This window comes from Urocitellus parryii, chromosome 14, assembly GCF_045843805.1.
Source record: "Urocitellus parryii isolate mUroPar1 chromosome 14, mUroPar1.hap1, whole genome shotgun sequence".
Taxonomy (NCBI): Eukaryota; Metazoa; Chordata; class Mammalia; order Rodentia; family Sciuridae; genus Urocitellus; species Urocitellus parryii.
In genome coordinates this window covers 4,483,797-4,497,889 of record NC_135544.1, presented here as the reverse complement: position 1 = coordinate 4,497,889, position 14,093 = coordinate 4,483,797, and the positions used below count along the sequence as shown (strand labels likewise).

Here is a 14,093-nt window from a genome sequence, read left to right as displayed (position 1 = left end):
GCATCAGACACTAGAAAGGCAATATGTCAATCAATGGAAGGGTAACTGATGTGATACAGCAATCTGTATACGGGGTAAAATTGGGAGTTCATAACCCACCTGAATCAAACTGTGAAATATGATGTATTAAGAACTATGTAATGTTTTGAACGACCAACAATAAATAATAATAAAAAAAAAGAATCAAGTATAAGTGACAATACTAGCTTTGTGATTCCTGCTTGGTGACCTGCCTCAGTAACTTCAGCAGCACAAGTGAGACACCCACAGTGTTGCTGTGAGGTTGGTTCAATTACATTGCTTGCAACACTGCGTGTGCGCAGATACATGCTACAATTACTATAATTAATGACATCAATATTGCACAGTGAAAGGGAAAAAAAATTCAGTCCAGATTCTGGAATCTTACAAAATCAAGTCTCAAGTGTTGTTTCTTAGTTAATAATTCTGCAAAATGTGAAGCAAGAAGGCCTATTTTGGAAGGAGAATCACTGAATAATAGTAAAACACTAAGAAATATCAGTAACCTACTCTAAATTAACTTTATTGTAACTGCCTCTCAGCCACTTATAACCACTAAATTTGTTTATAAAACTGAGAAACAATTTAAGAGAGAAAACTAACATCTTAGTTACATGATTATTTTGTACTGTCAAAATCTACATAATTCTATAATAATTATGACTGAATTTCCAAGTTACATGAATTAAGCATACCTACAATAATGTATGGTTTTATAACAGTTGAAAAACTACAACATATTTTAAAGTAGCGTAATGTCCACAGTATATGGAACATGATATAAACTTTGTTTATAACATTACAGAAATCATATTTTCACACACTTTTGTAGCTACCCATAATGTAACCGATGTGATTCTGCAACTTGTATTTGGGGTAAAAAATGGGAGTTCATAACCCACTCGAATCAAATGTATGGAAGATGATATGTCATGAGCTTTGTAATGTTTTGAACAACCAATAAAAAAAGAAAAATAAATAAATAAATAAATAAAAATTAAAAAAAACAAAAAAAATAAAACCTTAATAATAAAGTATTCTCTGCCTATTGCTAATTATTTCCCCTGTTAAACCACAGAGTATTTCCTGCAGAATGACACGTTTTTTTCCTCTCAAGACAGGCTAAAAAAAAAAAAAAATCAAGTAATGTTGAAAAAGGATGACTTACTTCCTTGCTTGTTTTAAATGGTGATTTCCTTATCAGTGAAGTAGACAACACCAATAGACCAAGACCTTTACACAAATAAAAATTGCTGATAAGAAGTCACTCTTTTCTTCTTTGACAATTAGCAGGAATTAGCATGAAAAAACAAGGTATACCCAAAGAGCCATCCTGAGATGGCCAGCCTGTCTTTCCTGGGTGAACTAAATTTTTAGGACAATTCTTAATTTTTTCTTGCAGGAAATGAAACTAACTACATAGTTTTCTCAATGAAACATACACATTTTTAATATACTGAAATTAATCCGCTAATTACTGCACATCTATAAATTTTTTTGCCTTACCTGTGATATCTTCAATGCCTATGTATTTAGAAATCTGCATGCTTTCTTGCACTTTGATTTTCCAGTTTAAAAAAAAAAATCCAAAATGATTATTCTTGCTCAGAATATGGCTCCTCCACAATTAGGTACTAAAAGCACCTGCCCAGTGTGAAGAATGTTTAGGTGGCTCCTGAAGAGCAGCTCTGGAGCAGAAGCTGAGCAGGAAAGGTTGTGCTACCTCGTGAGGCTTCTCTAGATGCCAAGGAAAGGAGAGGTACAGTCATTAATTTTCCAAAGGGAAAGTCAGAGCCAGACTAAGAACCACTGAAGCACTGTCATTCTGAGTTGGCACTTATTTCCGTGCAGTAATTCAATCCTTTGCTGAATAGCAAATAGGTACTTGAAAGGGGAAAAAAAATGACAGGAGGTGACAAAAGACATCCTTCCAGAGTTGAAGCCCAAACTGTAACTGAAAGTAATAATCCATTTCTCTTTACCTCCCTTATATTGAACTCTGCTGAAGAAACCAAAGGGGGTCTTAGGGTAATAGAGCTCAGTACCTGAGCACATGCCTAGCCTGTGCAAAGCCCTGGGTTTCATCCCCAACACTGGAAAAGGGTGGGGGTGGGGAGAAAACCAAGAAGAATTTTCCCGAGACACCATAAATGGAACCAGAACTTTCAAAAGCAGAATTAGGGCATCTGATTTCATGGGCTTTGGGGCTTTTCTCTAAGCTGGAAGCACTAGGGGTTTGTAGACTACTTGCAAGATGGCAGGTTAACTAATTTAACGGATGAACTTGGGTTTTGGACCACTTAAACACATACAGAATTGTGGGACTAGAAAAGACCTGAGCATATTTTATAGTTTATTTTATCCTTTAAAAGAGGATACAGATCATCTCAAAAGAGTAATTCTGCAGTCTTTAATAAAATCCCTTTAGCCAACAATTCACAAATGTGCACAGGGGAAGGCTGGCCAAGGTCACAACCTAAGTGAATTAGGAAATGCTTGTCTTTTGTTTTGGCAAATGCATATTGGGTCTGAAGCAGGTTCATAAGCCTGACTTTACATATCTCTCTCCCTTACAAGTTCTTTGGGAAGCCTCTGATATTATTTCTTCCTTCTTCAGCAGAATGAAAGTGACCTTTGGGTGTTTCTCCTCATAAAACAAAATTATATATATATTTTTTTCTGTAACATTGATGTAATTTGTAACTAAACAGAAAGTGGATTCTGAATTCCCAGTAGCTGCTGAACAAATGATGTGGTGTCATTAGACAGTGTTATCCCTAAGAAAAAAGATCAGCAGGAAAGGCGATTTCTTACACATAAAAGTTTCTGGGTTTTTCTTTCTTTTCTCTGACAGAACATTTTATTTAGGACATAGTCTAATCATTCGACTCTACTGCTTCTTAGGGAGCAATATCACAATAACACAGATGTCTTAAAGGATGTCATAGCTTTTCAAGGAAGAGGAGAATATCTTTGGATAATTGCCTGGGTGGAGTTACAACAAGAAAGCTACATTTTATTCTTCACAAAGCCAATAATCTTTCCTAGCTAGGAAGACAAATCCAGAAACACATTTCTGGTCTATAATTTCTACTAATCAGGGACGGTTTTATACAAGTATAATATTTCCATAGTCAGAAATCCACAAACTTTCAAGCTGTCTCTTGAATCTGTTTCCATCAATACTTATTCCAAAGGAGTACGATCCATCTACCCTGCAGAGCAAATATTAGCAGTGTATTTGAGTGGCTTAATCTGAGGTATTTACAGATCTCACCAAGCTAACTTTGAAAGTTCACAATCTTTACTATCCTCTGCATTTTCTATGGGGGTCAGTTTGGATGGGAGAAGGTAACATCAATGTAGGAAATATTAAACTGTCAGTGTCCTAGCTAGTCAAAAACTGCAAACACAAACAAAATAAATCAAAACAGAGGCCTGAACTCAACAATGATCAAAGATTCAGTTATTCAGCCAGCTACTGAAATTACCATCTGACATTTAATAAGATAGGTTAATTTATTCACCTACTAAAATACCTTTAGAAATGAAAGCAGATGAAAGGTCAAAAGAGAAAAATCATGAAGCAAATTCATTATTTTATTCAACAAATTAAACAACAATCACGGCATATCAAAAATTAGAAGCCATTTGGTCATTTCCATAGATACATTCAGTGAAATTAAGTCAATTTCTCTAAAACTATCTATCGAGCATCTTTCCTCCAGAGCGAACCGGAATTTCATTAAATGTCCACATACAAGTGCAAACATACAGGAAATAAATTAAGTTAGAGGACCACATTCAAATATACCATTGAGGGATGCTCTCAGTAAAACCCAGACAGTGCAGAATTCTATAGGACAAATAACCTGGTTTCTTTAAAAACAAATTCAAGGGGGAAAACAGAGACAGAGGGGGAAAAAAAATCCAAACTATAGGCACATGAAAAAAAGTGAAGAGATAGGGATCAGTCATAACGTATGAACCTTATTTGGATACGGGCTCTAGCTATTATAAATGTTTATTAGAGGAAATCTGACCACAATCTAAATAATCATAATACTCAGAGAATATTATTAATTATTGTTGTTTCAAATGTATCACAGTTGTGTTTTTTAAGAAAGAAGAGTCTCAGTCTTGTAGAGATACACCATGAACACATGTAGCTATTAAATGATAAGGAGTGAGTGAGAGGGAAAGTGATCAAGTGGAACAAAACTGGTAACTGCTTCAGTGGTCACTGAAGGTGACATGGGCATCATTATGCTGTTCTTTTATTTTCGCATTTCATATACATGTTTAAAGGTATATTATATACAGTCCACATTTCAATTTATGCTCATTTATGCTTAAAATTTAAAAATACAAACATTGACATCAGGTTTTTCAAAACATGTCTTTATAAAGTAACATTAGAAGGATACTCTATATCATCCCAAAATAACTACTTTTAGCCAACAACCTAAATCATGCTTGATGCTGTATCTCTCAGAAGAGTTTCCATGAATGTTAAGAACCAGCCAACGACACTGACTATCAGAAATATCAGCATTTAACTGAAAGTTCTAATCAATGCTATAAGGCAGGAGTTTAAAAAAAAAAAGCACTGACATATGACTTTAGGGAATTATAAGAGATTGAAAAATATTACTTGTAGATGACATAATAGATATCAGTATTAATAAGAAAATTTAGTGAAATAAAAGGATATTCACAGCAACAAAAAGTATACGTCAGTTATGTCAGTAAAGAATAAATCTAACAATAAAGGTGGAGAATAGGAAGTATTTTAAAAGGGTGATATATAGAAAGGGTGAATTAGGGCTGTGACTGTGGAAAAGAAGACACACTATTAAAGGGAAAGCAAACAAATTTTGTAAAGGTAGAAAAGAAAATATGTTCCGTGAAAGTTAGCAGTTCAGTTTGACTAGGACACAGATACATAAGGAGAAGTTAATGAAGCTATAAAATAATGATGAATCCATATCAGAGAAGCCCTGATATGGAACTAAGGTTTAATATGTAGACCACAAAGCTAAGTTTTTGAGTAGGCCTGTGACTAATAAGATTAATGGCCTATTTCTCATCTTTGGAAAGGGAGAAAATAGAGGTGAGAAGACCAGTAAGGAAGTGACTCCAAAGGACTAAATGAGAGAGCGGTTGTCCAACTAGCAAGATAAGGACAGGAAAGAATAGGGATCATAAGCAAGAAATAAGATCACTTTGTATGTATAGACATTAAAATTCGGAGCTACACAAATAGGGTTCATTTGTAGCTTACACCTTATATTGATCCTCTTTCTGAGGCATTGAAACTGCCTGACACACGTTTTCTCATTACTTTTTACACAATCAAGAAAATTCACACCATGTTAGTAGGAAGAGGTGCATTCTTCATATTCAATACTCATCAGGAAAGTGCAGATGTCTTTAGGGTCAAACTTGCATTACTGATGCTTTCCTAGTTTGCCTCTACCACACGTCTGTTGATATAAAGGATTCCACTAAGAATACATGGTACTGGGGCTGAGGGTATAGCTCCATGTACAGCATGTGCTTAGCTGTGTACAGCTCTGTGTTCAAGTCCCAGAGTGTGCCCACATGAAGATGGTACCACAGTAGGTCTGAAATGATAAGTTCATTAACCAGATTACACACACAGTCATGTTTTTTATGCATTAGGAAAGCATCTTCATGACAAAAAACAATTTCTGATGAATGTTTTAAATAATTTAAACTCTCAGTGCTTGGCATCCAGGAGCCTCCGTAAAAGTATTGTAAAAATGATTCTAGGAAATACAGACACAATCTTTTAAGTGTTTTAGGTCTGAGCCAGGCGTCTTTGAACAGTGGCTCTGACAGTGTCTCTGAATAGTGGCAAGAAGCCTGAATAATATTCCTGGGAATGCTGTCCTCAAAGTTTCAAATACAACCCTCTAAAACCTTGGAGTATACATTGCTACATACCATTTAGCTAAATTACTGCAATTCAGTGTTTGTGTGATGCTTGTGGACATAAATAGCCAGTTTCTGTTTTCACAAGCACAACATTTTCCTCACAGAGGACAAAGGTTGCTGCGTATGAAGGAATGAAACAGAAACAGCATGCCACAGCATATGAATCTTGCTCTGTAACACTTGGCTAATTTCAGTCTATAGATTTTCCCACAACTCCCAGGAGTTCCTTGTTCCTAGGTTCATGATCAGAGTAGCAAAACATCCCTCCCTGTAATATGATGTGTTATGAAACTTGTATCTGCAGCTTTTAGGTTCCCAGTACAAATCCAAATAAGACATGGAAACCTAACTTTTTTTTTTCAACACTGTATTGACATTTCATCCATGACCAATCCTAACAGGAATAAAACAGGTTTCAAGAAAACATAATTTTCAAATGTTTCACCTCAAACAAACTACTTCCTTTTTGTCCTGTCCCCTAAAGGACTAGCTGGTTTCATAATATTTAGTTCATAATAGGTCTTGTTTCTCTAAAGAGAATATACATTTAGGTCTGAGACATGGAGGTCATATTTTATAGGCAAATCCTGTGCCTTTACAGGAACAGGGCCAAAATGATAAATTAACTCTATCAGGTCTGTAAGAGCCTTTCCTAAAACTCTGGGGTGATTTTTTTCCCCTTTCCCACTCTTCCTTTCTCCTTCCCCTCTTTTCCTTCCTTTCTTTCTTTTTCTTTTAAATTTTCAAGCTTCTACACTCCAATGTAACAGGCACCTGCTTTTCTACTGTTTGCACTAAACTGTTCTCACTGGAAAGGATGCAAACAGGCGCACACTTTGAACTCCTTTTCCAAATTACACAAACATTTTTTAACCACTGGAGCCACGTGTTCAGCATATTCCTCTCATCATCCGGCCTCGATATGTATATGTCATTTTGTGATTGGAAAAACCTCATGGAAATCATCCTGGCTATAGTCAAACTGAAAAAGTGCATGAGGAAGCACATCCTAAAAGACTCCAGGTCTTATCTCAGTTTGCCTGGCTCCATCCCTGCACCATTAGAAATGGAAGAATAAGAAGGTCCATCTATAGGACATTAGTTACCATATATGAGTGTTTTTTTTTTTCCTGGAAGTGCTATTTTTTGTGTATTAGCTAAGCCAATAAAGCACTTCCATCTCCTGGAACTGTAGTAACTCAGAGAAGCTGAGGGTCTTCCCCTCTTCTTTCAACACATAAGCCATTTTTATAGATACCACCAGCATGTATTTAATATAGGTCTTTGTTCTTCCCATCCATTATTAGTAAGGGGCTTTGTATTGTACACTCTCACATGGAACAGTGTGGATTCGGAGAATCAAGGCTATTCACGCTAAGGGAGCTACGGGTCCACAGAGCCACCTAATATTCAAAGCACTCAAAACCAAAACCTAGCCTCTGTGCATTTCTCCAATTTCATTCCTCATATTCCCATAGAATTTCTAGAGCAGCATCAAAATGTCCTGACCTGAGATTTGCCATTTGTTCAAAAGTACTTTAAAATACTCGGCAGTAATACCAAGTGATATACCTACTAGGAATCTGTATTCCTTGGTGCACATAAGCACTGCCAACACCTGGGGAGGAATTTTACCATCACCAAAACATAGGTTCATTGACTTCCAAAATGGATTTGTGCAGAATCTAAAACCCCACCGTGGGAAGAATATAGATGACAGGCAGGTTCTGGTGAATTCCTAAGCAGAAAAGAAGGCTGTAGCAAGAAAAACAAGATCCTGCTAAATATGAAGAAACTCTGCCCCTCTTCTGGCGGAGTCATGGTTTTTTCCTTAAGAAGTCCTAAATTCTGCAGAATTTTGAAAAAAAAAGCATATTTTTGTTGAAAGAGTTAGAGCGATTTTTCTTCATTTCACACCTTTCTGGTGTGTTGGATATTCCATCACAGGGAAGCAATTGCCTCTGAACAGACATCAGTCACAGGTAGAAAGCCTTTTCTGTCCAGGGGCTTCCTAAAGGCCTGACACTGTGTACCAAATGCTCTAATGCTTGGATGTTTAACAAAGCCTGAAGAACTCAGAGAAGTGAGTCACTGTTCTACAGAAGTTGCCTAAGTCCCAGGAATTAAAACATGATGATAATAATTTTTTAAAAAAGAAATTCAGCTATCCTCCCTAGCCCTTTCATATTGTTCTCCATAAAAAGGTCATCAGACACTGTCAGATGGGGACATTGATCCATCCCAGCTGCTGGACTTGGCCTGAGGTTCCTGCATGGGAGCTAACTCCCCACTTGCAAGAGACGTCTGTGGGCATGTGTGCGTGTGTGTGTGTGCATGCCTGTGGGTATGGGTTTCCCTTCCTGGAAAAATCAAATTGCTCCATCACCCATTAACTAAAAGGCTGATTTTTGTTTTAGTTTTCTGTAGAAGAAACGACAGGAACTAAAGGATTCACTGGTCACTAAGGATGTAAGCTACTTTGTCCTTAACTGTACCACATCACTCCTGTAATCAAAGCTCTCTTCCCTACAAGTAGGAATACACCCAAAATATCCATTATTTCTACCCTCCCCCCAATTTTGTTTACTAGACTTTTTGTTTGTTTTATTCTAAGCAACTGACGTTAGTTTGTTATGAAGTCCAATATAATTTTAAGCAGAATGAATATAAATGGACTCATTTGTTAACAATACTACTAAAACATTATTATTTTTAACTGTTTTATAAAATATGATTTTATCCTTTGCCAAACTCAAGCCTCTAAGTATCTGCTATGGCCATCACTTCATCCATTCTTCTGTTTTTATTTGTTGCTTGTATGTTTGTTTTCAGGATCAAAAGACCATTTCATCTCTGTATTATTTTATTTGCAAATGACTAATACGAAAGTAAAAGAGCAGAATACCAGGGTGAAACAGAATGGAAATTATAAATGAATGCACAGTGTCAAAATATTTCTGCTAAAGTCAAAACAAGGCATTTGCAAACCCATAGTCATAGCCACAAGAAAATGGTGGCTATACATATTTTAAGAAAAAAAAATCTTACCTATGAATATCAGAGAGAAAGTAAACAAAAATGTCTCTGATGGATGTTTGGAAGAAAAGGAGAGACTAGGAAGGATGCTGGCTTAGCAGAAGTGTGGCACTTATAGGACCTAGACAATGAGTCTGAAGTTAGGAAGGTCTAGGATAGCAGTTTTGTTAAGGTCAATAAGATTGTAATAGTCTTCAGGGACTAAAGTTAGACACTGGAGGGTTTACTGCAACTAAGGTATATCTGATGCCCAGGGCTGGTGACTTCCTTTAGTTTCTTCCTTCTCGTTGAATACTCAGTATGCCTTGAATGGACCAGCGACTATGGTTTATTCAAGCTATTGTGATTTACAGTAGTGTTGCTTCAAATCTTGATGTGAAGTTGGAATTTCCTATAAAGAACTATAAGAGTAGCAACATGGCAGCGAGGAACAACTTAGATGAAAATGTCTAGTGAAACTGAATCTGCTGAATGGGTATTGTGATCTATGTTGCTGAATCACATTCTGGAGTTAGGTAACATCAACATTTATGTAAAAGTCAAAAGAGAGAAGGTATGTGGGTGAGTGATTGAGCCCTGTGGTCTTCTGGCTTATGGAACCAGGGCTGTAGGCTCTAGACAACAAAGATGACTATTTTATCAACCCTGAGAAAGAAGTCAGAAATGATCTAATTCCAGAGATAAGAGATCTGTCCAAGTTAATAAAATTCTTTCTCTATTTTACAAGAAACTCTGACTAGGCCTAGCATGAGGTCAGAACAAAGTTCCGACTGTGCTGAGATCAGAGAGCTACAGGAGCAGAGGTCCAGACAGAAGGAATCCATCACTCTCCTAAGTAAGTGTAGGAAACATCAGAGGAGGCTTGGAAGGTTTAGCTACAGCTACACTGAAAGTGATCAGGAGCATTTTATCATCCAAATAACAAGAACAGACCCTCAGTGCTCAGCTAAACTTGATGACTTAATAAGGCAAAAATGATGTGTTTGAAGTTAGATGAGAAGTAATCATTTTAATGAGGCTAGCATGGATCTTTATGGATTTCCAAAGATAGAATTTGCATGTAGGATTTCCAATTCCCCAGGCACAATTTACGATGAGACAAGTTCCTTACAAATTGTTCAAAAGTTGAATTAACAGGTACAGTTGCTGCCAAATAGGAAGAGTTGTGCTAAGTTCCTTTTCACCTTTCTCTCACTCCTTACTTTGAACACTTTTTGTTAAAAATAATAACAGCAAATTTGCCTGCTTACCATTCCATTTAAGGCTACTAGGCTCTTTATAGGCAAATTCTAGTATAAATATCATGCAAAATGGAAACCAATTTTAAAAATGAAGTTTATAATGGATTGAATTGGGTTATCAACATTACCTTTTATGACACAGGAATTGATGTCTAGAAAAATACTGTTTGGGGTTATGGTTTCTATAAAGTGTAGAGAGATTAAACCATCGAAGCCATCGTCTCAAAGAGTATTAGGGAAAGAGCTATGTTGGGTTTACTATGAAGGTATATTCTGTTGAACAGCATCCAGCTTAATGTGAAGCCTTGAAAGTAGTGGCATCATTCTGGGAGTACAATAACTCTCCTGCTGCCTTTTCTTATTATAGAAGAAGCAGTTCAACGCATTCTTCATAGTCATATTTCTAGAACATGAGCCATCACAAGGTATATTCCAGTGAGTCTGAGGGTAAAACACCAAACAGTGCTTTAATTATGCCCTTAACTTCCAAGTGTACTGGGTGTGTAGTTTTTCACTCTCTGGTTTTAAGGTAATCTTCAAGTTAGGCCAGAAGGAAAGCACAGAAGAAATGAGTAACAAAGTAGGGAAGTGATTTTTGTAACTGCAAAAATCAAGGTAGTCTCTGGATATCCTATTTTTGTTCCTAAGCATCTTCCAAAGAGAGCATCACAACTTCATAGTATAGTATTATAGCATCACAATCATTTTCTACAGTAAACTGTCTTTTGAGGTAAAAGTCATATTCATCTGCATTGGTAGGTACCTACCCTGATAATGTCAGCTGTAAATTATCAAGGTATTATATCTCTTGCTTCTGTTCTTTCTGGTCCCCCCATCTTTTTTGTGTGTGTGTTGATAGAAAGGACCATATTATATCTATTACAGAAGTCTCTTTCATTTCAGAACTACTAATGTGACCTTATAGTTGAAAGCATGCAAAATTACATCCTTCCTGCAGGTTATTACACCTTCTAGCAAGACTCCCTTCTGAAACCTTCTCTATGTTTACAAATTGTATTATAGGGAATGAGACAAAATATCACTTTTAGGTCTTAGCAGAAGGTAGAAGGCTAATGTTCATCAAATCGATGCTGTTTTAGTCTTAACTTAGGTAAAATGCTCAGTCCTCATTATCTAATATTCTATGGTCTGTTTCAGAATAAAATGGCTCTTTTCTGTAAAACTTTCCTAAACCAACCCTGAACAGTTGAATCTAAATTAGAAAAGTCACCAGAAATTCAATGATGTGACCACCTGCTATTAGAGTATCATAACAAATTCTATTCAACTCCCAAATTATCTTCATCCTCCTTTTCAAAATCATTCTTAGGAAAATGAATTTTCAATTAGTAATGAATTTGAAGTGATAAAAAAACCATCCTTTTATTTCTTTATGAAGTCAGAGAAATGCACAAACATAAAAAATGAATGTTTAAATATAAATATGCTGAGTTATAAACATCTTTGGGGAGTTATAGCAGCAGGAACTATTCCAAATGAAATGCTAAATTTAGTTATGATGCCTGTGCAATATTTAATATTTGCATAAGATCTCTGATTGACCTCAATACAAAATTAATACCACTAGATCCTTTAAAAGCTGTTTATATGCAGCAAGAGATAAGGGAGAAAAGAGTAAAAAAGGCATTTCTGAAAGAGACAATAATAAATTATATAAAATGAACAAGTACTTCCAGTGACATTTGATGTTATGTTCCTTTCGTTGACAGATGATATTCTTCAACCTCATTTTTATATAACATTTTAAGCACCATAACAATTTTTAAATGGGTTTTACATTAGTACCCCTGAATTGAAAGTTAAATCTGACTGCCAAATAATTTAAATGAGCAATTCTTATAAAAATGGACTATTCTAAGGAGCTTACATAAGTCATCTTTCTTTGGGTTGGATTACATGCAAGGGTCTTCTAACCAATTAGATTTCCTTATGTATTTATTCCTAACAAAGTAATGCTATAAATCAAAGAGTGGCAGACATAAAGGGTTTATTAATGCAAAATTAAAATAAGAATGTATAATATAGGGTTAACATGCTTACTTTTCATAAATATCTTCTTTATTCAGTAGAGTTTATTCACCATTTTATTCAACTTAGTATGCTGAATCTTATCTTTGCTTAAAGTTTGAAATACTGCAGGGCATTCTTCAAAATATGTTAAGGTTGTGGAAGAAATTTGAGAACCATGGAATTTTTTTAATCTATTTCTATAGTAAGATAAGACAACTGGGGTGCATAGCAAAACTGTTATATAGTTTTTTTAAACCTATAAATGCGTGCAAGAAACACGACTAAAATATTGAACTTTGTATTTTCAAATGCACCATTAACATTTTTAGCTTAGCATCCTTTGTTTCCTAAAAATAAGCAGTTATTGTTGAACAGAAATGTCAAGAAATCAATAAAAAGTAATTAGGAGGAGTGTTTAATGTCCTTGAGAAAAGCTTTGAAGGCAAAAAGAGAAGCCTCAGCTTGGTGAATAGTCAACATTCTATGTTTTCTTCCATAATAAAAAGAAAAGGCAATAACTTAAATTACTTTAAAAAACAACATATAAATGTCAAGTGTCACCCCGGGCCATATTGCAGTTAATGTGGTTGCTTTCTATTATAAAAATCCCAAAGTGAAAGGGGCCTTGGAGTGCTGACTCCTCTATGCAGTCAGTACTTGATATGCTCGTACAAGGTAACAGCAAGAGAGAAGGAAATCTCATTTTAACATTTAGGATGTGTGAGCCAGCCATTTGCCATCTCTGAGATAGATAAAAAGGAAAAGGAAATAACAATTACTGTATAATTTCATGGTGCTCTCACAAAAACCTGCAGTTCTGTATTATTTCCCCAATTCATCAGAAAGTAAGCATTTCAGAGAGATGATTGCCAAAGTCTTCCAGAAAGAAAACAGTAGAGTCAAAATTCCAACAGATCTCTAATGACCAAATCCCTGCTTTTCAAGGCATTACACAGGTATTTTCAAGGTGGCTCTTCTTATTTTCAGGGTCAAGGGCTCCTTTCAGTCTCTATAAAAAGCAATGGGTTTTTGTTTGCACATGCAAAATTTTTGTTTTCCCATACAATTGTGCAGTTTCATAGAGCCTTTGCAATTTGTAGTTATTCTGTGGATCTCAAGTTAAGCATTCTTCATGTGACATCTGACTCTATAAGACCTATGACTTCTACAGTACAGAATACTCAATGACATGATCCATCACTGATAAGAGAAAAAGTTATTTCCTTTTATTCATTATTTTTTATTTGCTTTGTTTCAGAGGCCTGTCTCAAAGGTCTGTTGACTACATTAGAAGCAGATACAAGAACATTTAAGAACATCACCACCATGACTGCCAATCATGACAAGATATATCAATTAGGAAATAAAAGCTTAATTACGAGTGAGTACTCTATTAAGTATAATAGGGGTGATTTAACCTTTAGGATTTTATTACAACTAACGTCACTATGTTTCTAGGTTTTATAGATTACCTGTAATAATTAAAGATTATTTCATTTAAAAGTAACTTTAGGTCCCTGTAGCCTAAAAACAAATATTTTATGACTTTAACTTCAGAAATTGAGGATGGATGGAAGGACAGGAAGAAGGCCTCCATTTTTTTTCCATTTTATTAAGAGAAGAAAAATGCTTACCAATCTTAAATATTCTAATTTTTAACCTTGGACTAGTATTACTTCCTATAGAAGTCCAATTTCCTGAAAGGAGGTTGTAACCACAACTTATTTTAATAAAGAAAATCACATTTTTTTTTTTTTTTAGTACTTGAGGATTGAACTCAGGAGCACTCAACTACTAAGCCAC

The 14,093-nt window shown here is 35.5% G+C and overlaps 1 protein-coding gene across 9 annotated transcripts in view; it reads right to left on the bottom strand.

The window, feature by feature from the left end:
- Nrg1 (neuregulin 1) overlaps positions 1–14,093 on the bottom strand; it is a 987,318-nt gene that overhangs the window by 37,449 nt on the left and 935,776 nt on the right. For 2 of the 9 annotated variants that reach the window (XM_026409444.2, XM_026409447.2), the window contains exon 1: positions 1,528–1,567. The exons of the other annotated variants lie outside the window; for them this stretch is intronic. In XM_026409444.2, coding sequence (XP_026265229.2) covers positions 1,528–1,567 — 40 coding nt within the window. Of the gene's footprint in view, positions 1–1,527; positions 1,568–14,093 lie in introns of those variants that run through there. 9 annotated transcript variants of the gene reach the window in all.